This window comes from Botryllus schlosseri, chromosome 5 (assembly GCF_051294905.1).
Source record: "Botryllus schlosseri isolate E-star chromosome 5, Bs_hap1, whole genome shotgun sequence".
Lineage (NCBI taxonomy): Eukaryota > Metazoa > Chordata > Ascidiacea > Stolidobranchia > Styelidae > Botryllus > Botryllus schlosseri.
Genome location: NC_137240.1, coordinates 14560809 through 14587274, shown reverse-complemented (window position 1 = coordinate 14587274; position 26466 = coordinate 14560809). Strand labels below are relative to the sequence as shown.

The 26466-nt window shown below is 39.8% G+C and overlaps 1 protein-coding gene across 10 annotated transcripts in view; it reads right to left on the bottom strand.

Annotated features, from left to right (window-relative positions):
* Window positions 1–10312: 10312 nt before the first annotated feature.
* LOC145439159 (chondroitin proteoglycan-2-like) overlaps window positions 10313–26466 on the bottom strand; it is a 34133-nt gene continuing 17979 nt past the window's right edge. For 4 of the 10 annotated variants that reach the window (XM_080316646.1, XM_080316636.1, XM_080316641.1 and 1 more), the window contains exons 6-21: window positions 22648–22731; window positions 22390–22536; window positions 21494–21577; window positions 21242–21391; window positions 20296–20379; window positions 20038–20187; window positions 18111–18194; window positions 17853–18002; window positions 15926–16009; window positions 15668–15817; window positions 14693–14776; window positions 14423–14584; window positions 13397–13471; window positions 12701–12805; window positions 12507–12612; window positions 10313–10659 (exon numbers count right to left, since the gene is read on the bottom strand). In XM_080316646.1, the coding sequence (XP_080172772.1) occupies window positions 10485–10659; window positions 12507–12612; window positions 12701–12805; window positions 13397–13471; window positions 14423–14584; window positions 14693–14776; window positions 15668–15817; window positions 15926–16009; window positions 17853–18002; window positions 18111–18194; window positions 20038–20187; window positions 20296–20379; window positions 21242–21391; window positions 21494–21577; window positions 22390–22536; window positions 22648–22731 (1874 nt within the window). In that variant the 3' untranslated portion in view covers window positions 10313–10484. The remainder of the gene's footprint in view (window positions 10660–12506; window positions 12613–12700; window positions 12806–13396; window positions 13472–14422; window positions 14585–14692; window positions 14777–15667; window positions 15818–15925; window positions 16010–17852; window positions 18003–18110; window positions 18195–20037; window positions 20188–20295; window positions 20380–21241; window positions 21392–21493; window positions 21578–22389; window positions 22537–22647; window positions 22732–26466) is intronic. The other 6 variants (XM_080316643.1, XM_080316645.1, XM_080316644.1 and 3 more) reach the window with 6 other exon arrangements.

Below are 26466 nucleotides of genomic sequence, written 5' to 3'. Positions count from 1 at the left end.
AAATTCCAGTTACAGATTTACGTCCCTGCCAGATCTGATTTCAAATGATGCTTGTAGTGGAAGATGAAGATGGCAATGATATATGCTATAGAAAGTGCATTAACGCCGACTCCTCAATATTATTACGAATACAGAGTGAACCAACGCCTTTTACTCGAGATCAGCTAAACAACGAAAGTATTGACATGTGTTGAGATGATAAAAAAGAAACTATAGGGATCACGTGGAAGTGATGTTTACGAACGTTCTTGGATCAACGATAAGTATGAGCATAAAACAAAAATATTGCTTGCTTGTATATTTCGTGTGTGTTTACAAATTGCAGTCTTTTTGTAGGCATACTTGGTTTGTTATTACCGAATTACTGCTATTTGGTTCACTTCAAGCCCATTTATCGGTATAGGAAGCTTATTGTCACGAATTACAATATAATAGGAGAATCCAATGAATATGCAAATAAATGGGGTATTTTTGTGTCAAAAGAATAGATTTATGCAGCATAGTTTCGTTCCGCTGATCTAATTGTGTTCTACTTTTCTCACATTCTCGTGGTTTCAGTACTGACAGAGCTACTGAAACATTTAATATTGGCTGTTATGATAAAATGTAACCTAATTTGAATAAAAAAAACGTCCAAATTCGGTAATATCTTGAAAAATAGAACCAATCTGCAGAAACCAATGCCATTTCCGAGCTCAGCGTCCCGATTTACCCTAAAATCGTTCTCACCTACCATGATAAGGGGGGGGGGGGGCTATATAAAGAGTTGTTACCATTGAATTAGTACAGGAGTCAATATAGCCATATATCGTCCTGAGGCAAAAAGTATAGCTAAGCCCCATCCCTCCTAATACCTAACTACCTACCTACCATGATGAAATTTTTGGTTGTCCAGTGTAATCAACACACGTAATCAAGTAATCTCAGCAATCGAATTATCCGTGATTGTGCCAATCATTAAACTACAAGGAAATATGATACACTTATAGTATACTGTTTATCGCTACAGCACTTTTTCAGCGAAGTGCTACACCATGCGGTGAAAACTATGCTTTGTCGAGCCTTGACGTTCCAAGTGAAATTCTTACGAACGGAGTGGGCTCATCATCCATTCCAGAGATGTCGGGGGGGCCATATGTGAAAATCACCTGCAAACTAAGCGAAGTTAGAAGTTACGTATATAGGCGTTACATTACTTTACGACAATAGCAAATGCTTCAGAATTCATGATTTGTGGTATTTGGATTTTCCCATAACAAATTTGATCGATGGTCTGCATGGTGGTTTGTCTGACTATAGTCCCGTGAGCCAATCGATTACATAAGTCGAAATAATTCTGTGGAACTTTACTAAAGTGTGCAAGTATATACTATAAAGATTACTATTTGCGCGACATTACGTCTTCAAGCAGAAGAAAATGAGTGACTTGGTAGTGCATAGTAGGGATGGTGTGAACGTGAGGTTCACGTTCGCGTTCTGTGTGTGAACCTCGGAAATTTAGAGGTTCGCGTTCACAACAGAACCTTGGTAGGTTCTGCACTGTGAACCTTTTTCATATATTGCAATTTTCACTTCATTTTAACATCATTGGTTCCAATTTATTGTATTTCAACTGCGGGCCACTCCATGCATGGCGCTGGCAGCATTCAAAATCAACACTAAACTAGAGTTGCCATACGTCCGGAATTTCCCGGACATGTCCGGAATTTCACTGAAAAATTTGCGTCCGGGAGGAATTTCTAAAATATGCCTAAATGTCCGGAATTTTGAAGGCTTGAAGCAAGCTCAAAAGTTTTTCGTAAATCAACATAAACAATATTATTTTCAAGCAGATTTATGCTAAGCTAGGGTTGCCATACGTCCGGAATTTCCCGGACATGTCCGGAAATTCACTGAAAAATCTGCGTCCGGGACGAATTTCTAAAATAAGCCTAAATGTCCAGAATTTTGAAGGATTGGAGAAGGCTCAAATTTTTTTCGTAAATTAACATAAACAATATTATTTTCTAGCAGATTTATGCTATTCAAAACTGTTCTTCGTGCCGTGCGCGCGTTAATGCAACATATATTGATATTAGTATGGGCACCAGGCATCACCTTCGCAAAAAATGCAATCGAAATAAATATAAATAACCATCATTTACTGAAATAAGTTTGATTGTAATCGCAACGATAAGCTAACGGTATATTCCTAGAATTGGATTGGTTAAGGCCGATTGGAGGCTTCAGTCACAGACAATGGTTCCAAATCTTGGGGTCGTTTGTCTTCATCTGGGGATCGCGATAATGTTGGAGTTAATCAGCTTCCTTGGCCGTAAGTAAGTTTGGTAAAGCTGATATTTTTAAGTAATCAGCTTCAGCTTATCAAGTTTTTAGCTGGGCCACTTGGAAATGAGGTCGCGATCATAAACGTTGAAAATCACCAAATGTGCAACCTGCTGGTGCATTTCATAGTAGCCTAATATATGGAAGAATCAATATTATTGAAAGAATTAATTGATAAATTTTAACAGCCAAATGCATATAGTAAGTTCTCAAGATGGTGCATCGATTACCGTATGGTGGGCCCAACATCAGTGCCTTTTTTGGGCGGAAGGGGGCAGAATAAAATGTTGTTTCGGTCCAGATTTTAAAAAAACAGCCGCACCGACCTAACAGTATAGCAGGCCTGTCAAACACAATTCCGGTAGGCCACACACGGCCCGCCAGACGATTTCAGCCGGCCCATGGAGAAATTTATTGCAGACCCTATAGCAAGTTGCAATCAGCAGAGCTCACATTACAGAAGGCCCAATGCATGACCTACGGTCCACTCCATTCGTATACAGTCGAGGGGCAATGCTTAGCTAGTGTGACGCAGAGATGAGCGGATTTGAAATTTCTATGTCCTAATACAATCCAAATCCGAACCTTGAAATCTAAATCCTAATCCATAACTTTTTCTTATTCAAGTCCATGTCCAATCCTAATCCGATTCCAACTAGAAATTCAGAAAAAATACTAATTTATGCAATGCAGAGATTTGAAAATTTTCTTTCACAACCAACGATTCACTTGATTCAAGATAACTTAGTAACCATAAGTACATTAATAACTGATCTGAATAAAGTTTGTCGCCATTCGCCACACGACATTTCAATCTCCAAGAAAATAGGTAAATCCAATCCAAATCCTAATCCGTTCTGAAAAAAATGTCTAATCCAAATCCAATCAAAATCCGACAAAATTTCACAAATCCTGTTTTTTCAAAACCTAATCCTAATCCATGCTCATCTCTGGTGTGACGTCATAGTGACAGACAACGTGCTACTGCTCATTTTGAATCCGCTAGTGGGCGCTAAAGAGTGTCCGGAATTTGCTTCACGAGAATATGGTAACCCTACACTAAACGAGCATGCACCTTGACAATGTCAAATGTTTTACTTGCTTTGTTACAAAAGTTTGCTCGAATTATCCAGTCTTCCGTTTGTGAATATTTAGTGACTCTCTGCTGTGAGTTTGACCCGCAATCACACAGCATCACGAGCGAAATACGTAGTCAGCGAATGATACTTATTCAACCAATCAATAAGATTGATATCGTTTTCTGATGTAAAAACTCGAGAAGGCGTATGGGGTCACTCTGGACTTCATATCTTTACTGTATCATTAAAACCAAATCTGTGCGATTGAGGAGTTGGCTACTGTTGTATAACTTCTTGATGAGGTAATATCGGTAGCAAATATAGAAACCCATTTTACACTCTGATCAATATCAATGTAGCAATACTCAGACACTGAATACATTGTCCGGTCTGGCCTAGACCGATAAAGGATAAGCGTATATTCCCTGGTAAGTCCTCGTCGAAATTGTTGGCAAAGCGACGAAAGATCTTGATTTTATGGTAGCATTATATCCTTTGATTGCCTCAGTTGATACATTTAGCGACGTTTAAAACACCAATATGTACTACAGAATTGTTGCATTATGTGGCCCAAGTCGTCGCTAGGTATCGTGTACATTAATATAGGCTATCACTTCATTGAAAGATAGGGTTGGAATTGGCAATATGACGTCACGTGACGTCATGAGGTTCACGTTCGTGTTCACATAGAACCTTTAAAAAAGGTTCGCGTTCACACGAACCTGAACCTTTCAGGGGTTCACACCATCCCTAGTGCATAGTCTATTACTATAAAATACATTGCGCCGTGCATAATTTTCACGCACGCTTACAGTCAGCGACAACTCTTAAAATTCCTGGTTACTTTTTCCGAACTCATTTAATAAATGCTGTGTTGTAACGAAACAGCATGTCTGCTTGTGACGCAAGGCGGGTGCTATGCTACCTGTGGAACGTGATGAAATCACTCTTAAAACGATCTATTATCATTTTGACAGAGTTTAAAATGTTCAAGGTTTGTTCCTAATGACTATGATAATTTTTCCAGTGTTTAAAATGTGTAGCTAAGTACCCTATTATTGCTTTGTAAAGTATTGAAGTTTAATCATGATGATATCATTCTGAGGTATATGAATTATAATCGATCTAACTCAATTTACCACCTGTCCTATTGTCCTATTCTTGGGAGAAAGCGGAGGTATACTTCGTCACGGTCTGAAAGAAACTTTTAATTATGATATTAGGATAAAATGATTTAAACAATAATAGGGAGGCATGTTTGTTCTTGCCGAGAATCCCCAATACCATCTGGCACCGCTCATAGCAACCATTAGAATAGGTGCATTGAATGCAGAAGAGGTCACGTATCCAGAAACACGTGCTTAATAAATTTCATGGTCTTTATGTGTTTATTTGAGTCGTCAAAAATCTTACGAGGTCATCTGTAGATAGACTGCGGCACTATATATTGACACCATAAACCGCACGTGTAGTTACGGATTTTATGGCACCTTAGTCAACACCATCGGATTCACGCTCAAAAACGAACGACTTCAAGTGTTCAAGAGGCCGACATGTATTGTATAGTCCATACCAATCAACAATGTCCTTAGCTCAGATACAAACAAATGCAATATGTGATCACCACTTTTTATCCATTATACCAAACGTTGATTGAAAGTCGCGCAACCAGGAATGATTTTCTTCTCTCAAGATAACGTCACGTCATCAAAATATGATCATTGTGATGGATCAAAATATATTGACGTTAAATTTTGGTGCATGCAAGTCTCTAAGACTCAAAACAGTATCGCCGATGAAATGAAGACGGTTGTGACATTGTAGAAAGAGGAGTAGGCTATGCCGGGCAGAGCACGGGGCATGCGCCTACTTGATTTTCTTTTAGAAATACTCAATTTACTTTCAATATTTCACTTCATCCTGTTTGCTTTATCCACACGATGTGCATGAGCTGATTACAATTTATGAACTATATTTATTTCTTTAGTTAGTATATGACCGGTGGCGACTCGGTAGGATTTGCGATGACTTACTCACCATCCTCAGTATTTACCAATTCCCTCTCCTTATACTACAATTTTGATGGGTTAATGGTTATTTGAGTACATGGAATTGGTAATTTGAAAGTTTTGATGGAACCTTTGAGGTCACACGTTGTCACATTATCGCTATACGACAGGGGTGGGCAAACTTTTGAGCTCGCGGGCCGCATTCAACATCTGAATCCATTCGCGGGCCGCACTATATAAAATTGAGATTATAAATCAAAACGCATTATTGGTGTTTGATTATATAGTGAGGACATGAAGATAATATATATGCCTATTTAAAACAAACCAAAGATTGCTTTGATGATATCGTACACACGTCAGAAACAGTGGCTAGATTTCATAGGCTGGCCGACCTCAATAACCAATTTGTCAAAACTATAGTAGAGATGAAAGTCGGTTATCCCGAATCTTAGAACAAGATTGAAATTTAAGTCTGTGAAGAGCGATCTGTTCATAGATTTAGTAATTCCGCTTTCGGTTCAGTTCCAGGCCACACAATGCTGACAACATCATAACCATGGTAGCTTCAAACACGCTTCTACCATATGTGTAGATAAAATATAAATACCCTAATTCTACGCATACGGAGAACGAATCTACCTAATTAAGACACGCGCGAATCATTTTTTATAAGCACATCACTGAAATGATTAAAACTGGAATGGCCAATCTGAAATCACACTCGTGAGTCGTGATCCGAATTATGTCAATGTCGTTTAGGATTTCTGTGATGTTTAGCAGTTGAAACCCTTCAAACTTCGTGGGCCTCGAGATCGGGCTGTCGCGCCAGAAATTAAATATAAGAAATAATTTAGTAAGTATTTAACTTAGAACAGTTGTTCTTTTTAAGACACCCCCCTTATGATGGTGAAAGATTTCGCGCCCCACTTATCGTCATATCACAAAACGTGACATACTCGGATGCTAGCAAACATAGCCGATAGTTTGATGGCATGGAAGGTTACGTCTGTGGATGAGAGAATTTTAAATATGAAATTCAGACTAAATACAGAGCAATAACCATGAATTATATGTAAATCGCGCGAAGCGCGAAAAAAATTCAGTTGAGCTCAGCTTCGCGACCCCCTTCAGATGTTTTCACTCCGCGCCCACCCCAATTTGAGAACCACTGCCTTAGAATTATCATGGTGAAATATACTAAGAAAAAATTTAATCACGTCCCTGCATTAATTCGATTTTTAGTACGCTTTCTATCAATATTTTTTTAATCTGTTTCTTTAGACTCTCGCGGGCCGCACAGAACGGTGTTGCGGGCCGTAGTTTGCCCACCCCTGCTATACGATATACCGGATGTGTGTGTATGGGTCCATGCAAAACCTTATCATTTTTGGCTTAAACAACATTCGAAAACGATGAGGTCGTTAAGTCAAATATAAACCATATGGGCACATTTGTTGCACTGTGTCCATCTGTACGGGGTGTACGACGCAATTTGGTTATACGTTATGTCTGTACAGATGGATCAGACCGGACAAAATATAGTTTCATCGAACTATTGATGCTGAGAAATTGAAAAAACACACAATTTTACCGCTTGGGTATAGGCGCACACATCACTCACTCGCATCTACTGCGATGTCATGTGAGATATGAGTGCATTAGTGAAATGAATTACACGACTCTACCAGATAATGCTTTAACTAATACATACTACATATATATAAATACATTTCTCTAAAAAGAATTGTCTATAGCAGTGGTTCTTGACCATACAACCCGGGGAACACTTATACGCTGATCCTAGACTTCGAGAACACACAAATATTTGCTGTGTCTTGAAAACAAAAATATACCACGATATACATTCAACTAAATGTCTAATTTATAATACACTACTCTAGATTACAGGCCAGAAAATGGGGTGTGAATCAATATAGTGTTAAAAGAATAACAAAGCCATCGAGATATGATTTTCACACAAAACGAATTATAAGTGTAAATCAGTGTAACTACTGCTGTCCCCTCTCAGGTACCAGTTCATCAATGCGAGACTTCAGCTTGGAAAGTGCCATCGCCTTGCTCGCTCAAAACGCAAAAAGCGTGACACCAATTGCTGAATTGCAAATGACCTAATAAATATTGGAGATCAAATTGACATTTCAGAAGGACTGCATGGCTTACGATTTTAAACCCCGACCTACCCTGGCGCATGCTACTGCACACAAGGGAAAGGGGTCAGAGGACCGAAAGAAGAGGGGAGGGATACAGACGAGTCGAGCCTCACCTGTGATAGCGCCATTCATCATGAACATATCATAATTATAATTACTGCATGGTATTAATGGAATGCTATTGTCACAGCTCACAGTTACACCAGGCCGATATTCTTTATTTGTGATTTCGTATTTTTACAGACTCGTAGCACGGCCCACTTCTAGGCTTATACAACACACCGCTTACGCGGATCACGTGGAGAGGAGGAGCCCAGATAAACCTCCAACACTTAGGTAGGAATTACATGTATGGAGTCGAACTCGGTCAGACTAGAGCCCTCAACCCATTGGCGATGTAGCTGTGGATGGAGTATAGGCTACCACTACGCTATCTCGTTGCACTAGACAGGCCGTGAGAGTAAGCAATCACACAATGATCGTGCGTTTTATTGACACTCGATTGTTTTATCACAAATGAATTGACCGGAAACGAAGGGATCGGAGTTGCCATAAACTTGTCGTAAAGTAATCTAATGACAAAGTATCTATCTCTGTTATAGCCTATAAATTGCACATTTTGGTCGGTACTCAATTACTCACCTTAACCAAATTCTCTTGTATGATTTAAAATAGGTTATAAAAGTTTAATTACTCGTCAATCATCGGTGCAGGCTTAAATTTTATGTCGCGGATGTGTAGATGGGCTCATATCAATTCATTTGAACTTTTTGGGGTTTCGTATTCTATTCTATTCTCTAGTAATTATAGACTGAGATTATACAGTTACTTATAGGTAGTTTAGTATTTCTACGTATGCGTGAGCGATACCAAGCCTTTTTGCATGTTTATTTAACTCTATGTTTATCCCTCTATTCAAAATAAATGGTGACTTTCAAACAGCTATCAAAATGCAATGACGTAATTATGCCTCGAACTTCTAAAAATCAACTTGACTTGAATTGTGACTTGACAAGACTTGACTCGATATGATTCGTGACTCGAAGGTAGTGACTTAATACCAACACTGATGTATGGTTAGGGTTGCCATATTTTTGTGTTTCAAATTCCGGACACTCTTTAGCGCCTACCAGCGGGTTTTACAATGAGCTTACTATGAACACATTCTCCGTAAATATGACGTCACACTAACAAAGCCTCGCCTATCGACTCTATACAGGAGTGGGGTGGAACATAGGTTCTGAATTGGGCCATCTCTAATGTGAGCTCTGACGATTGCTAGGGTCTGCAACAACAGATTTCTTCAGGGACTGCATGAAGTCGTCTGGTGGTTCGCCGGTCGTGTGTTTAACAGCCCCGCTATACTGTTAGCCGTGTTAGGTCGGTGCGGTTATCTGGTTGTGTGTTGTAACCAGGTCCGAAACAATATTTTCTAGCCCCCGTCCGCCCAAAAAAGCACTGATCTTGGGCCCACTATAGAGCAATCGATGCAACTTCTTGAGGCCTTATTAATGCATCTGCTTGTTAAATTTTGTGAATGAATTCTGTAAATAATATTGGTTATTGCATATATTACTATAAAATGCACCATCCGGTTGCACACCAGGTGGTTTCCAACCTTTTATGGTCACGACCTCATTTCCAATTTGAAGATGTCCCGTGGTCCAGCTCAAAAATTGATAGGCTGATTACTCAAAAAGGTCAGCTTGCCCATACTTACTCATGGCCTATTTTGGGAGTTGATAACGTCCAGCATCTTCGCGATCCCAGAATATGAATATACGTTTCTCTAAATCGCGCCGAGCGGGAAGAAAAATTTCAAAGAGCATAAATTTGTTTAAAAATGACATTGTTTATGGTGATTTAAGATTTTTTTTATCCTACTTCAATCCTTCTGAATTCCGGACATTCAGGCATATTTTAGAATTTCCTCCCGGACGCAATTTTTTACAGTGAAATTACGGACGTATGGCAACCCTAGTATAGGTTTGACTCAATCAAGCCTTGTACTCGGTCATAATGCTGCATGTATCTGGATACTTTGCTAACGATAATAATTGAAAAGCCAAAGCTTCGCATCTTAAATTACAACACGGCTATTCTCGCCAAGGCCTGTCAGAGGAACACCAGACCGCGCAGTGATATGAATTCCCGCATATTTTCGTGACCCCCCTGCATGGGTCAACGCTTTTCGGTCACGTGCCCCTTTGAAGTTTTTGTTACGATTTATAAACTTTTAAACGACTGATAGTACACCATGTTAATTCGCCAACGATCGGCTTTATATTATATTTGTCTTTGAATACCTTTTATAGAAACGATTCGGAATAGACCAGTAAAATCAGCATAATCCGGTCGTAAATGGCCTGTGTCAGTCTTGGACAACTAGATAATTCTAGTTGTCTAATTTCACTAAATTAGAGCGAAATGACAGTAATCTAATTCTAATCTGATTTGGAAAAGCTGAAAATTTTCTAGTTGTCCAAGTCTGGCCTGTGCCCCGTGATCAGGTCAGAGTAGCGTATACCTGCGATCCGATATAAAGCGTATTTGCCGATTATTTCGCACATTTGTAAACTAAAATCCTGATCTGTAGCGACGAGAAACTAGTACACAGCTGTTCGTATCCAACACATCGTCGATTCTCATTACCATATGATATATAGCCTGAGACTTACGTATTACGCTACGTGTCTTCAGCTTCTCAGCTTCTCAGTTGCATTGGTTTATGGCCTCGTCGGTGCATTTATTTTGCAATATACGTACATAATAGACAAAATTTCCCACTGATGACAAAATATAACCGATAGCTACTGTTGGTTATGCTCTGATCTATGCTAACATATATGAGATAATTATGTTCAATAAGACAACAAATTCGAATTCCGAGCGGCCGTTCACACGCACTGATATTCCACTTGCAGATATTTGTACGTCAGAAAGCACGGATCGCCGAAGAGCCAGATGCTGGCCCATACGTTGCATCGAGATTTCCCTTCGCATTTCTTTGATACCACGCTGTCACTTTTCGAAGAGTGACAATTCGTATCCTTCAGCAGTCCGTACCGGCATCTGCAATAGCGCAAGAGTGAAAATCGGTAGCTGTGTCGCAATAGCAATAGCTCGCATACATTTGTCCGTAATCGCGAGGGTTATGTCACTTACGTCATTATTAGAGCCTGTACTTGTCGCTTTACCGTAGGTAACGGTGTCTAATTGGCATCATTGTGGTCTTGTTAGATTGTATAAGTTGTTAGATACTGTATGTTGAAACGTTCGGTAAGATGTCACATATATATGTGCGAGAAGATAGTTTTTGAAAGGGCTGGAAAGCTGGTTGGTAACGTCTTGGTTAGGAACGACAACGTATTGACGAAGTATTGAGCACCTCCGCTATCACTTGCAAGATCGCACCGCTGAGTAATTACGGGTGAGGCTAACCGCATTCTGCATTTGGAAGTAGGGTAGGCCTATCTCCAAAAATAGCCATTTACCTATAATGTGCGATTTATATTTCTGAAGTCAGGACACAAAAACCAAAAATAGCCAAAGGCCCACATAGACGACCTTTAGATGCGGCAGGGTTATAATGACTCGAGTCATGGCTCGACTCGAGTCACGATTTTCTGATGACTCGACTTGACTCGAGTCATTTTCTCAAAATACGGAAATGACTCGACTCGACTGGAGTCAATCTGTGTATTGACTCGACTTTGACTCGAGTCATTGCGCGGCACATGACTCGAGAGGCTTGAGTCGATGGTGAATTGAAAAAGAAGCTCGAGCCAAACCTATAAAAGTGAGATTGACTTGTAACTCGGAGCCTTGTGACGTGGTTACAACCCTGAGATGCGGTTCTGACCATGCCTGACACATACGATGACATAAACTCATCTATGATATGGTATATATACTTTCTGTTGTGACGGAGTTGCATCATGCAGCAAGCAATATTACGAATAGGACACTGTGCAATGATTCGATTAATAGTTCTTATGATTCGAGTCGTGTAGTGAGAAATGATATTTTTCGATTGCCGAAATTATACGCTCCTTTCCAATACACGAGGGTTAATTCACCATCTAGAATTATAGTTTCGATTCCATTTTCCACTGTGGAAAGCCACATATCTCGATTGGTTGTATCGCAGCACACGAAACATATCAAGCTACGCATGTTGGTTGAAATAACATGTCTGCGAAGTCGTGATTGCCACAAAATGGAATGAAGAAAATTTGATCGGATGAATACAAAATATTGTTTTATGTGATCTTAGGGTTACCATAGTTTGGAATCGTGAAAGGTGGACACTTTTATCAAATCATAAAAGTTAGTTTTCCGAAATTGAAAAAAGCTGATTTTGTTCTATTAACTGGAAATCTTGTGTTGACTAAAAAAAATCATTGTTCAGATCCGATTGCCGCGTAACCCGTCTTCTATCTTTTAGGCCGTATTTTAACGTCTTTCGTGGATTTTAGGCTAAAAAGGAGGACAAATTGTCGAAAAGGAGGACATTTGAACGAATGGAGAACATTTCCTCAAAAGGGAGGACGTATGGTAACCCTATGTGATGTTGAACTGGCGTTATATTCTTTGCGGTTGTATAATATTTGAACTTTTCACGTTGCTCACACTACTTTGACGTACTAATGAGCGTATAATACTCGGTTTAGAAACTACTGTAATGTACTCAATTTACCGACTAGTAGCCACTGCACAGTGCACAGCGATCGCTGGGTATATAGTCTCGGATAAAACATATATTATGCAATTTTGCTTGTGCTCTGCATTTGTGCAATGTACACTCGGCAGTATATGCAAGTTTGCAGCACTATTGGCCACTCTACGTTGAATACGGTAATCAATGCATTGTGAAAATCACGCATTCTTTGCCACGCGGGCACGCGTTGTGCACTTACACATCCTTCGAGCTTCTTCCGAAACTTGCCGAGATGACTTTGATTTTCTTTGAGTCTTCGCATTTGATGCGCAGCCAATCATGCTCGCACACAGTTTCTTCTTTGACTTCGCGATACAAAAAGGAAACAACAACAGTTGCAGAAAAATCATGTTTTGGATGCAGTTTCGGAGTATAGAGATGTCTTAATCATACCTTGTGTGATGGCGGCGCAACTCGCCACGTCCTGTTCATATTCGCACCGGCCCGTCTCCACGTCGAATATCAAATCAGCTGGACATTCTATGATAACTTCCTCGCCTATAAAGTCAAATTGTCATTGAGATATACTTGGATTGGATTGCAAAATGAGGAGTAATACGATGCTTTAAAAACGCAGACGCAGGGAAAGAGCAGGAAAATAACGTTTACGGATACAAGCCTATATATGATGCACAACTGACAGAAAGGAGTATATCGCTGCAGATTTCACAGAACTGTGCTATAATCATAGTTAACGTTTGGGTTGAATGATATTGAAATGTCTAACATTTCTCGAATCTTAGACCATCACATATCCAGATCGTCGAATAAATATCAGATCCATAGGCGTAAGAGGAAACTTCATATACTTGACCGAATAACACTACAAATGGGCTTAGATATCGCAGATGGCATAACATAGCTTTCCTCTGCATGCATGATGGATTTCGTTCCTTTAAATGGTTTGCAATATCGCGGATGCTATACTTATATTTGCGTGACGCGTTTATTTTTCATGAACCATTAGGCCTAACATCCGTGCAACCAACGCATTGTCGAACGATTCTTATGCAGTAGCAACACCACGATCAAACGAATTAGAACTCCAGACTTGATTATTGTATTATACACTTACAATAACTAGCTTACCATGTACGCATTGAATAAATTGCCCGCTGCATTCGTCTGTCGGAATCAATGCTTCATGTGTACAGGCATCTGGGTCTGTAAGACACCGGGGAACAGTTGATTACGAGACTCACATCATACGTTTTCCATGGTTAACGTTAGCATCTATTTGTTTTGAACTATCCACCTAACATTCTCCATGTCAGTAGGCCTACCACGTGAACTCAATACAGCCGCTTCTGTTTTGCAGGCTTATGTAGTCTTCGAAGTAACACTTAACGTGGAATGATATTACCATCGCCGAAGCTGTGGGAGCTAGTGAGGAATAGTGGTCTTGGACACAGGAGAATACTTGGTTTTGAAAAACAACAACAATAATATTTTTTTACTGAAAGCAGTTTCACCATTTCGAACTGCTTTACTAAGCGTTCCTCCGAAATCTGAAAACAGGTCGCGGGTCGCAAAATATGACCTGGCGGACCGCATGCGGCCCGCGAATCGCGTGTTGGTGACCACTGCTCTATAGTGATATTATGATCAAATATATTCAAGTTCATACCCTCGGTCATGATTGTAGTTGCTACGGTTGTGGCTGTGGATACGGCTAATGCAATAATTAACCCGATTTGTGCTTTAGTAAGTAGTTTAGGATACGTTTGAAGCACTGTTATGAATTAAATGTGATCTAACCTATACCGAATAGCCCCTGCAACACAATAACTGAGTAATGAATGTAGATACGGATTTTTCCATAAGGCCTATAGTATATAGTGGTTGTGCGTAATAACTGGTGGAAAGCCCACAATACATATTCCGTGCTCAACCCCGACAGGAATATACGGAAGGCATATAATTATACAACGTTTGGAAAAGCATGATTTTCTAAAGGCATTTTGGAAACACTGTTTAAAACATGTTGTAAACCAAATGTTTTAAAACACAATTTGTGCAAAATGCTACCCTAACCGTTCCGTAATGAAACCTGTATTTCAGTACATGCACACCGTACGAATTCAGGTTCTATCTATGATATACGCAAGTGCAAACCTTCCGTAGTTGTTGTTGTTGTTGTAGTAGTAGCTACGGCTGTGGTGGTGGTGGTTTCTGCAGGGTCGGTGTTGCATCCTGCGACATTGTAGTCCCATTCACACTGATTTGCTGCTTCACTAAATTTAAGTCCCTCCGGGCACGACATTTGTGTCCATTTACCTGGAAACAGGCCAAGCGTAAGGCAACAAAATATGTCATCCAACAATTTGCTGGCATACCTTACCAAAATTTGTCAATAATAGGAAACGAAACTACATACAGACTCACCATGATCACAGATGTAGTAATCGCCTCCACAATCAGACACTTGCTTAAGCTCTCCGCTGGTTGTGCAGGATGCAGAAGAATCTGCTAAAATTTTACTTATTTATAGGATTCCATTTATTACCACATCGACCTGGATTGCTACCATTTGTAACTCACATTCGTAAATGAATATATACGGCTATCGTGATATAATCACGTGCATTTCTGTCGAGTACCATAAAGACATAGCGTACGCACGCAGTACACGTTATAGACTTCGTCTGCATGAACAATGGGGACTCTAGCAAGTTTATTGTTCAAGTGCTTTGCTTGGAAAAACCGATTCGCGCGTGTGTTTTGTCCTGGAGGAAGAGCAAAAGTAGAATCTATTATCGTTGTCCACCGATTCAAATTTCAGTCCTGCTGCAAGAATTGGCCCAAGCGACTTTCATCGCTAACTTTGACAAATTGGTTATTGAGGACGACCTGCTTATAAGATCTTATCAAGATTTTTGACGCGTATATCTAATTTTTTTTACATATACATTTATATTATATCCATGTTCCTCCGGCAACTTTAAATAAAAATATTACGTTTTAGATAATAATATAATCTCTATTTACTATAATGCGACTCGCGAATGAATCCAGATGTTGAAGTGCGGCCGGCAATCCAAAAGGTTTGCCAACCCCTGCTGTAAGGCAATCGCACCTTTGTTTCAGTTCGTTGGCTGTGATCACATGCATAACGTATGAGTGCCAGGCTCTACTGATATGGTTTTATCTATGGTCCGTTGAAATTTGTAGCTTTGTCCAAATTATAACAGTAAATCTGTCCTGTCCTTTATATTTACAGTAAACATCCGTTGAATAGGCATATATGTTCAAGTCAAAATTAATTTTACATGTTTTGGGGGTAAAAAATAATAGATCAAATTCGTACAAGCAATTTACGGGGAAATCAGTACTTGAGTCACGCAAATAGTAAATGCTAACCTTCAGTAGTTGTGGTTGTAGTAGCTGCAGTTGTCGTTGTGGTTTCTGCGGCGTCGGTGTTACATCCTGCGACATTGTAGTCCCAATCGCACTGATTAGCGGCTTCACTAAATTTAAGTCCCGCTGGGCACGACATTTGTGTCCATTCCCCTGGAAACAGGCCAAGCGTAAGGCAACAAAATATGTCATCCAACAATTTGCTGGCATACATTGCCAAAATTTGTCAATAATAGGGAATTAAACTACATCCAGACTCACCATGATCACAGATGTAGTAATCGCCTCCACAATCAGACACTTGCTTCAGTTCTCCGCTGGTTGTGCAGGATGCAGAAGAATCTGCTAAAATTTTACTTATTTATAGGATTCCATTTATTACCACATCGACCTGGATTGCTACCATTTGTAACTCACATTCGTAAATGAATATATACGGCTATCGTGATATAATCACGTGCATTTCTGTCGAGTACCATAAAGACATAGCGTACTAGGGATGGTGTGAACGTGAGGTTCACGTTCGCGTTCTGTGTGTGAACCTCGGAAATTTTGAGGTTCGCGTTCACAACAGAACCTTGGTAGGTTCTGCCCTGTGAACCTTTTGCATATATTAAAATCTTTACTTCATTCTAAAATCTTTGGTTCACATTTATTGCAATTCAACTGCAAACCACTCTATACATGGCGCTGGCAGCATAAACAATCAACACTAAAAACGAGCATACACCTTGACAATCTCAAAAATTTTACTTGCCTTGTTACAAAAGTTTGCTCGAAATATCAAGCTTTCCGTTTGTGAATACACTGTAGTCAGCGAATGATGCTTATTCAACCAATCAGTGAGAGTGATATCGTTTTCTGGTGTAGAAATCTAGCGGGCGTACGGGTCAATCATGACTTCATATGTTTACTGTATCACAACAAGCAAATCCGTGCAATTAGGGTGTTGGCTACTGCTGTATAACTTGTTAATGGGGTAATGTCGGCAGCAAGTATAGAAACCCGTTCAGCACTCTGCTCAATATAACAATACTCAGACGCCGAAGACATTGTCCGGTCTGGCCTAGACCGTTCAGGCGTAAGCTTATATTCGCTGGCAAGTCCGCATCGAAATTGTTGGCAAAGAGACGGAAGATATTGATTTTATGGGATTATTATATCATTTGATTGCCTCAGTTGATACATTTAGCGACGTTTAAAACGTCAATATGTAGGGCCTACTTCAGCATTCTGATATTATGTGGCACGAGTCATCGCTAGGTATATCGTGTACTGTACATTAATATAGTCTATCACTTCATTGAAATATAGGGTTTAAATTAGCAATATGACGTCACATGACGTCACGAGGTTCACGTTCGCGTTCACACAGAACCTTTCAAAAAGGTTCGCGTTCACACGAACCTGAACCTTTCAGAGGTTCACACCATCCCTATAGCGTACGCACGCAGTACACGTTATAGACTTCGTCTGCATGAACAATGGGGACTCTAGCAAGTTTATTGTTCAAGTGCTTTGCTTGGAAAAACCGATTCGCGCGTGTGTTTTGTCCTGGAGGAAGAGCAAAAGTAGAATCTATTATCGTTGTCCACCGATTCAAATTTCAGTCCTGCTGCAAGAATTTGCCCAAGCGACTTTCATCGCTAACTTTGACAAATTGGTTATTGAGGACGACCTGCTTATAAGATCTTATCAAGATTTTTGACGCGTATATCTAATTTTTTTTACATATACATTTATATTATATCCATGTTCCTCCGGCAACTTTAAATAAAAATATTACGTTTTAGATAATAATATAATCTCTATTTACTATAATGCGACTCGCGAATGAATCCAGATGTTGAAGTGCGGCCGGCAATCCAAAAGGTTTGCCAACCCCTGCTGTAAGGCAATCGCACCTTTGTTTCAGTTCGTTGGCTGTGATCACATGCATAACGTATGAGTGCCAGGCTCTACTGATATGGTTTTATCTATGGTCCGTGGAAATTTGTAGCTTTGTCCAAATTATAACAGTAAATCTGTCCTGTCCTTTATATTTACAGTAAACATCCGTTGAATAGGCATATATGTTCAAGTCAAAATTAATTTTACATGTTTTGGGGGTAAAAAATAATAGATCAAATTCGTACAAGCAATTTACGGGGAAATCAGTACTTGAGTCACGCAAATAGTAAATGCTAACCTTCAGTAGTTGTGGTTGTAGTAGCTGCAGTTGTCGTTGTGGTTTCTGCGGCGTCGGTGTTACATCCTGCGACATTGTAGTCCCAATCGCACTGATTAGCGGCTTCACTAAATTTAAGTCCCGCTGGGCACGACATTTGTGTCCATTCCCCTGGAAACAGGCCAAGCGTAAGGCAACAAAATATGTCATCCAACAATTTGCTGGCATACATTGCCAAAATTTGTCAATAATAGGGAATTAAACTACATCCAGACTCACCATGATCACAGATGTAGTAATCGCCTCCACAATCAGACACTTGCTTCAGTTCTCCGCTGGTTGTGCAGGATGCAGAAGAATCTGCTAAAATTTTACTTATTTATAGGATTCCATTTATTACCACATCGACCTGGATTGCTACCATTTGTAACTCACATTCGTAAATGAATATATACGGCTATCGTGATATAATCACGTGCATTTCTGTCGAGTACCATAAAGACATAGCGTACTAGGGATGGTGTGAACGTGAGGTTCACGTTCGCGTTCTGTGTGTGAACCTCGGAAATTTTGAGGTTCGCGTTCACAACAGAACCTTGGTAGGTTCTGCCCTGTGAACCTTTTGCATATATTAAAATCTTTACTTCATTCTAAAATCTTTGGTTCACATTTATTGCAATTCAACTGCAAACCACTCTATGCATGGCGCTGGCAGCATAAACAATCAACACTAAAAACGAGCATACACCTTGACAATCTCAAAAATTTTACTTGCCTTGTTACAAAAGTTTGCTCGAAATATCAAGCTTTCCGTTTGTGAATACACTGTAGTCAGCGAATGATGCTTATTCAACCAATCAGTGAGAGTGATATCGTTTTCTGGTGTAGAAATCTAGCGGGCGTACGGGTCAATCATGACTTCATATGTTTACTGTATCACAACAAGCAAATCCGTGCAATTAGGGTGTTGGCTACTGCTGTATAACTTGTTAATGGGGTAATGTCGGCAGCAAGTATAGAAACCCGTTCAGCACTCTGCTCAATATAACAATACTCAGACGCCGAAGACATTGTCCGGTCTGGCCTAGACCGTTCAGGCGTAAGCTTATATTCGCTGGCAAGTCCGCATCGAAATTGTTGGCAAAGAGACGGAAGATATTGATTTTATGGGATTATTATATCATTTGATTGCCTCAGTTGATACATTTAGCGACGTTTAAAACGTCAATATGTAGGGCCTACTTCAGCATTCTGATATTATGTGGCACGAGTCATCGCTAGGTATATCGTGTACTGTACATTAATATAGTCTATCACTTCATTGAAATATAGGGTTTAAATTAGCAATATGACGTCACATGACGTCACGAGGTTCACGTTCGCGTTCACACAGAACCTTTCAAAAAGGTTCGCGTTCACACGAACCTGAACCTTTCAGAGGTTCACACCATCCCTATAGCGTACGCACGCAGTACACGTTATAGACTTCGTCTGCATGAACAATGGGGACTCTAGCAAGTTTATTGTTCAAGTGCTTTGCTTGGAAAAACCGATTCGCGCGTGTGTTTTGTCCTGGAGGAAGAGCAAAAGTAGAATCTATTATCGTTGTCCACCGATTCAAATTTCAGTCCTGCTGCAAGAATTTGCCCAAGCGACTTTCATCGCTAACTTTGACAAATTGGTTATTGAGGACGACCTGCTTATAAGATCTTATCAAGATTTTTGACGCGTATATCTAATTTTTTTTACATATACATTTATATTATATCCATGTTCCTCCGGCAACTTTAAATAAAAATATTACGTTTTAGATAATAATATAATCTCTATTTACTATAATGCGACTCGCGAATGAATCCAGATGTTGAAGTGCGGCCGGCAATCCAAAAGGTTTGCCAACCCCTGCTGTAAGGCAATCGCACCTTTGTTTCAGTTCGTTGGCTGTGATCACATGCATAACGTATGAGTGCCAGGCTCTACTGATATGGTTTTATCTATGGTCCGTGGAAATTTGTAGCTTTGTCCAAATTATAACAGTAAATCTGTCCTGTCCTTTATATTTACAGTAAACATCCGTTGAATAGGCATATATGTTCAAGTCAAAATTAATTTTACATGTTTTGGGGGTAAAAAATAATAGATCAAATTCGTACAAGCAATTTACGGGGAAATCAGTACTTGAGTCACGCAAATAGTAAATGCTAACCTTCAGTAGTTGTGGTTGTAGTAGCTGCAGTTGTCGTTGTGGTTTCTGCGGCGTCGGTGTTACATCCTGCGACATTGTAGTCCCAATCGCACTGATTAGCGGCTTCACTAAATTTAAGTCCCGCTGGGCACGACATTTGTGTCCATTCCCCTGGAAACAGGCCAAGCGTAAGGCAACAAAATATGTCATCCAACAATTTGCTGGCATACATTGCCAAAATTTGTCAATAATAGGGAATTAAACTACATCCAGACTCACCATGATCACAGATGTAGTAATCGCCTCCACAATCAGACACTTGCTTCATTTCTCCGCTGGTTGCGCAGGATGCGGAAGAATCTGCTAAAATTTTACTTATTTATAGGATTCCATTTATTACCACATCGACCTGGATTGCTACCGTTTGTAACTCACATTCGTAAATGAATATATACGGCTGTCGTGATATAATCACATGCATTTCTGTCAAGCACTATAAAGACATAGCCTACGCACGCGGTACAGGTTATAGACTTCGTCTGCATGAACAAAGGGGACTCTAGAAAGTTTATTACTTTAAGTGCTTTGCTTGGAAAAACTCATTTGCGCGTGTGTTTTGTCCTGGAGGAAAAGCAAAAGTAGGATCTATGATCGTTGTCCACAGATTCAAATTTTCGTCCTGCTGCAAGAATTGGCACAAGCGACTTTCATCGCTAATTTGACAAATTGGTTATTGAGGACGACCAACTTATAAGATCTTATCAAGATTTCTGACGCGAATATTAATTTTGATTCACATATACATTTATAATATATCTATGTTCCTCCGGCAACTTTAAATAAAAATATTACGTTTTAGATAATAATATAATATCTATTTACTATAGTGCTACTCGCGAATGGATCCAGATGTTGAAGTGTGGGCGGCAAGCCAAAATTTTTGCCTACCCGTGCTGTAAGGTAAACGCACCTTTGTTTCAGTTCGTTGGCTGTGATCATATGCATGGTTTCATCTATGGTCTGTGGAAATTTGTAGCTTTGCCCAAATTATAACAGTAAATCTGTCCTGTCCTTTATATTTACAGTAAACATCCGTTGAATAGACATATATGGACCACTCAAAATTTATCTTACATGTTTTGGCGGTAAAAAATTATGGATCAAATTCGTACAAGCAATTTACGGGGAAATCAGTACTTGAGCCATGCAAATAGTAAATGCTAACCTTCAGTAGTTGTGGTTGTAGTAGCTGCAGTTGTCGTTGTGGTTTCTGCGGCGTCGGTGTTACATCCTGCGACATTGTAGTCCCAATCGCACTGATTAGCGGCTTCACTAAATTTAAGTCCCGCCGGGCACGACATTTGTCTCCATTCCCCTGGAAACAACGTACGGCAACAAAATATGTCATCCAACAATTTTCCGTCATACCTTGCCAAAATCAGTCAATTATAGGAAACAAAACCAAATCCAAACTTACCGTGATCACAGATGTAGTAATCGCCCCCACAATCAGACACTTGTTTGAGTTCTCCGCTGGTTGTGCAGGATGCGGAAGATTCTGCTAAGATTTTACTAATTTTATGATTCCATTTATTACCACACTACCTAGATTGCTACCATTTGTAACTCGCGTTCGTAAATGAATATGTTCGTTGTCGTGATATAATCACATTTACTCTTGTCTAGCTCTATAAAGACATGCGCGCGCAGTACAGGTTATAGACTTCGACTGCCTGAACAATGGAGACATCATTGACTTAATAATAAGAGTAGATGTAGAAAGAAAGTATTGCAGGTACATAATATGGGTCGTCATAAAATCTGATGTGGAGCTCACAGTGATATATAGTATAAGTTTGTCAACGCCAGAGGCCCCATATACCTCACTGCAGGCTGCTCTGTACAGATTTCACACTTAATTAATATATAGGATCGATGATTCCAGCCATCTATAATCCGGGTAGACTATTTGATAATAATGATTCAAGTTGAGCAGTGCGTGTCACGATTTTCGAGAATTTAATTTGTCGTCTTAAATATTCCCATAAAATTGTCATCGAAGGCAGTACTGCAATCGCACCGTTGTTTCAGTAAGTTTGCTGTGATCATATATACTTAACGTATGAGTGCCAGGCTCTGCTGATATGGTTTTATCTATGGTCTGTAGACATTTGTAGCTTTGCCCAAATTATAACGGTAAATTTGTCCTGTCTTTTATATTTACAGTACACATCCGTTGAATAGGCATATGGGCATTTGTGCAAGTCAAAATTTATTTTACATGTTTTTGGTGTTAAAAAAATACAGCTTAAATTCGTACAAGCCATTTACTGGATATTCAGTATTTGGGCCATGGAAATTGCAAATGCAAACCTTCCGTAGTTGTGGTAGTAGCTGCGGTTGTCGTGGTGGTATCTGCGGCGTCGGTGTTACATCCTGCGACATTGTAGTCCCAATCGCACTGATTAGCGGCTTCACTAAATTTAAGTCCCGCCGGGCACGACATTTGTGTCCATTTTCCTGGAAACAGGCCAAGCGTAAGGCAACAAAATATGACATCCAACAATTTGCTGGCATACCTTGTCAAAATTTATCAATAATAATAGGAAGCAAAACTAAATCCGAACTTACCATGATCGCAGATGTAGTAATCGCCTCCACAATCAGACACTTGTTTGAGTTCTCCGCTGGTTGTGCAGGATGCCGAAGAATCTGCTAAAATTTTAGTTATTCATATGATTCCATTTATTACCATACGATCTGTATTACTACCATTTGTAACTCGCATTCGTAAATCAATATATTCGTTGTCGTATATAATCACATTTACTCTTGCCTGGCTCTATAACAACATACGCACTCAGTACAGGTTATAGACTTCGACTGCATGAACAATGCGGACATAATTGACTTAATAAGAGTAGATGGTAGAAAGTATTGCAGGTACATAATAGGTATGGTCGCCATACGTCCGGAATTTCCCGGACATGTCCGGAATTTCACTGTTCAAACTGTGTCAAATTTTTAAGGCTTGAAGTAGGCTCGTAATTTTTTCGTAAATCAACAATTTTTAGGCAGATTTATGCTGCATGAAATTTATCTTCGCGAGATTTAGGTTGACGTATGTTGATTTTAATATGGCGACTCCGCCCTCGCAAATACTACAATCTAAAACATATAAAAATAACCTTCACTCACTGAAATGAGTCAAATGTTAATCGCAATTATATGAGAACTGTATATTTCCAGTAGGTTAAAGGGCCTGTTTTAATGCTTTTTTTCAAAGATAGTGGTTCTAAACCTTGGGGTCGTTTGCCTTTATTCTGGGGTTCGCGAAGATGTTGAACGTAACCAGCTTCCAAAATAGGCCGCGAGTAAGTCCGGGTAAAGGTGCTGACCTCTTTTTAAAAATCAACTTATGAAATTTTGAACTGGGCCACGGAACATTTTCAAATCGGAAATGGAGTCGCGACCATAAAAGAATGGAAACCATCGGATGCATGGTGTTTATTAAGCTCAGTGATGCGCACCGGCCTTAAACTAATAAATAATCTTATCGGTGTGCCATGAACATGACTTAACGATGTACAATTAGGCTCCCTGCATTTTCGAAGTCATCATCTTCCACCATCTCTACATCTAACTGTAATCATGTGGGTGGGGAGAGGATCAAAACTATATAGTAGGCTAATATATGGACGAACCATGATATTATTGACAGAATTCATTTAAAAAATTAAAGGATTAGATACATATAGAAACCAGATGCATAGGCTATAGCAAGCACCCCAGAAGTTTCATCGATAACCCTCGCCTACCCTATAAGACAGGGGCGGGCAGCATACGGCCCGCGAAGGGATTTTGTCCGGCCCGCGGACAGTTTTGCGTCTTACATGATAATGTGGCTTGCGAGATTCCCCACTACTTGCGTAAACGTCAAATTTTAGTGACTGTATGTTATTATACACATGTATGCGCAGCGAGCGAGGGGGTGCTTACTCGTAAGTTAGTCGAAGCGAGAGACTTGCATTGTCGGCATTTACGATGTACTCAACCCTAATGTCATTTGTGGTTATCATGGTGTTTGTCGACTACAATGGTCATTTACACTAGACCGATATTTCTTATTTTTGATTCCGTAACCGTCGACTTATAACACGGCTCACTTCTAGGCTTTTGTAAGACATCGCTTGTGTCAGGGGTCACCAGCTCAAAACGGGTCGCGGGCCACTTTCAAATTTCGTGGAGGGTGCGGGCCGCATGAATTCGTTATCGAGATAAAAGAGGCCACACAGTTGAACAATAGGGCTCTTCAAAAATGACTTTTTTTCTCAAATCGCACTGGCTACTTGATAAAATTGTTAGGTTACCCAATTTAAGCCCACACACCAAAATTTGGATCAATTCCAACCAGTAGTCGCATTGCTATAGGAGAAGAAAGTTTCTATTTATTATATAAAAATAAATAACAAATTTTTTTATTATTTTCTGTTCATCCCATGAAAGTGTTAGGTTGTCTATAGAAACGATATTCACCAGATTTGGTTCAATTTCAAACAGTGGAAGCGGAGTTATTGCTGTCGAAAAATTTGGATTTGAATAAAATAGTATTTACGGTGGGCACCACTATAATAAATAATCAAAGAATTGGTCACCTTAAATACTATTTTATTAATAATCCAAATTTTTCGACGGCAATAATTCCGCTTCCACTGTGTGAAATTGAACCAAATTTGGTGAAAATCGTTTCTATAGACAACCTAACACTTTCATGAGGTGAACAGAAAGTTTTAAACAAATTTTGTATTTATTTTTATATCATAAATAGAAACTTTCTTCTCCTGTAGCAATGCGGCTACTGGTTGGAATTGAACCAAATTTGGTGTGTAGGCTTAAATTAGGTAACCTAACAATTTTATCAAGTAGCCAGTACGATTTGAGAAAAAAAGTCATTTTTGAAGAGTCCTGTTGAACAACCAGGCTATATCTCGTCACCTACTAAACAGGGGTGGCCAGCCTGCACCGTAGAAGGTAATTTGTGCGGTCGTGGACAAGCAATTCAATTAGTATGTGTTGGCGGCCGTCAACATGCAATTTAAAATTACAAATTGAGTCTCGATTTTTTGAGAGATCCTAATTAATCTTGAACGTTTCTTCGCGCTGCCTGCGATACAATGTGACTTCGTTTGTCGATTTCAATATAGATGGCGCCCTTTGCAATCATAGCGCCACAGTACAGGCGTGAACACCAGAGGAAAATAATTCGTCTCATATAGAAATACCAACTCGGAGTCCTGTACTCTTCACCAGCACCGTAACTGCCGCACCCCAAACCCTCCAATTGGGGGGAGGCCCGAGCTCGAAGGGGGCCCAAAATTATTTCGTGAATTAGCATAAATCATAGAGTATTTTTTGAAAATTTATGCAATTTTTTCAAAATTTTTCTGCGCTGCGCGCGAATTCAAGTAGCCGTTTATCTTTATTATTGGGTATTGGGACCTTACCGCGTCACGACCCACCAAGACATAGAATCAAGTTTTAGGCCATATAACATGCGACTCCAAGAAGTGCGCCAGAACGATCGGCAGCGAGAAAACCTTGACCGAAAAGGTCTATGCCCTTATGCTGACCGAAGACTTCGTTATATATACAAAATACATATAGGTTTAATTGTCCATAGGCGCCTAAATGACTGTCGCCGAATGTTCCTGCAATCTGAACCTCACAAGACAAATACCATCCCGCTGGGAAAAATTTTATGCCAGTGAAGAAATACCTATTTGAAATCGTGTGCGTCTCTTAGTTTAGAAGCCTACGTTTGGGCGATTCTATCTTTTTTGATATAGCAGACTGGAAGTCAGGAAACATCATGTAACGAAGTCATATGTACGGGTCCGCCCGCCCGAAGACGTTAAATTATTATTTATGGGCCCTCCCGTTTTCAATACACTTCACTCAGCTCTACCGGTAAATCTAATTACGTGAGTAGAGAGGACAATAAATTGATAGCATAATATATATGCAATCGCCGATCTGATTGACCGATTTATCATAAATTATCGAAAATTTTCGCGCCTCGCGCTGGCTCACAATACAGTACAGATGATTTCGTCACAAACGCGAACAACGTGATGGAGGGGTCGTTTCATCACCCTATGGGAGCCCAAGACACACGCTTTGGGGGCCTGACGAGGTGCTGTTTCGTTCCTGCCAACGGGTATACGCCCGAAGATATTTAATTATTATAGTTGTCCTACCTTTTTAAACACACCTCACTAAGCTCCACCGGCAAATCTGATTACGTGAGCAGAGAGAAGATAAAAATTGATAAGAATATATATGCAATTCCCGATCATACTGCCCGATTCAGTCATGAATTCTAGAATTTTCCCGTGCTTCGCGCGCTTAGGCGACAAAAGCTGATTCACTAAACAAACTCCCAACGAATAT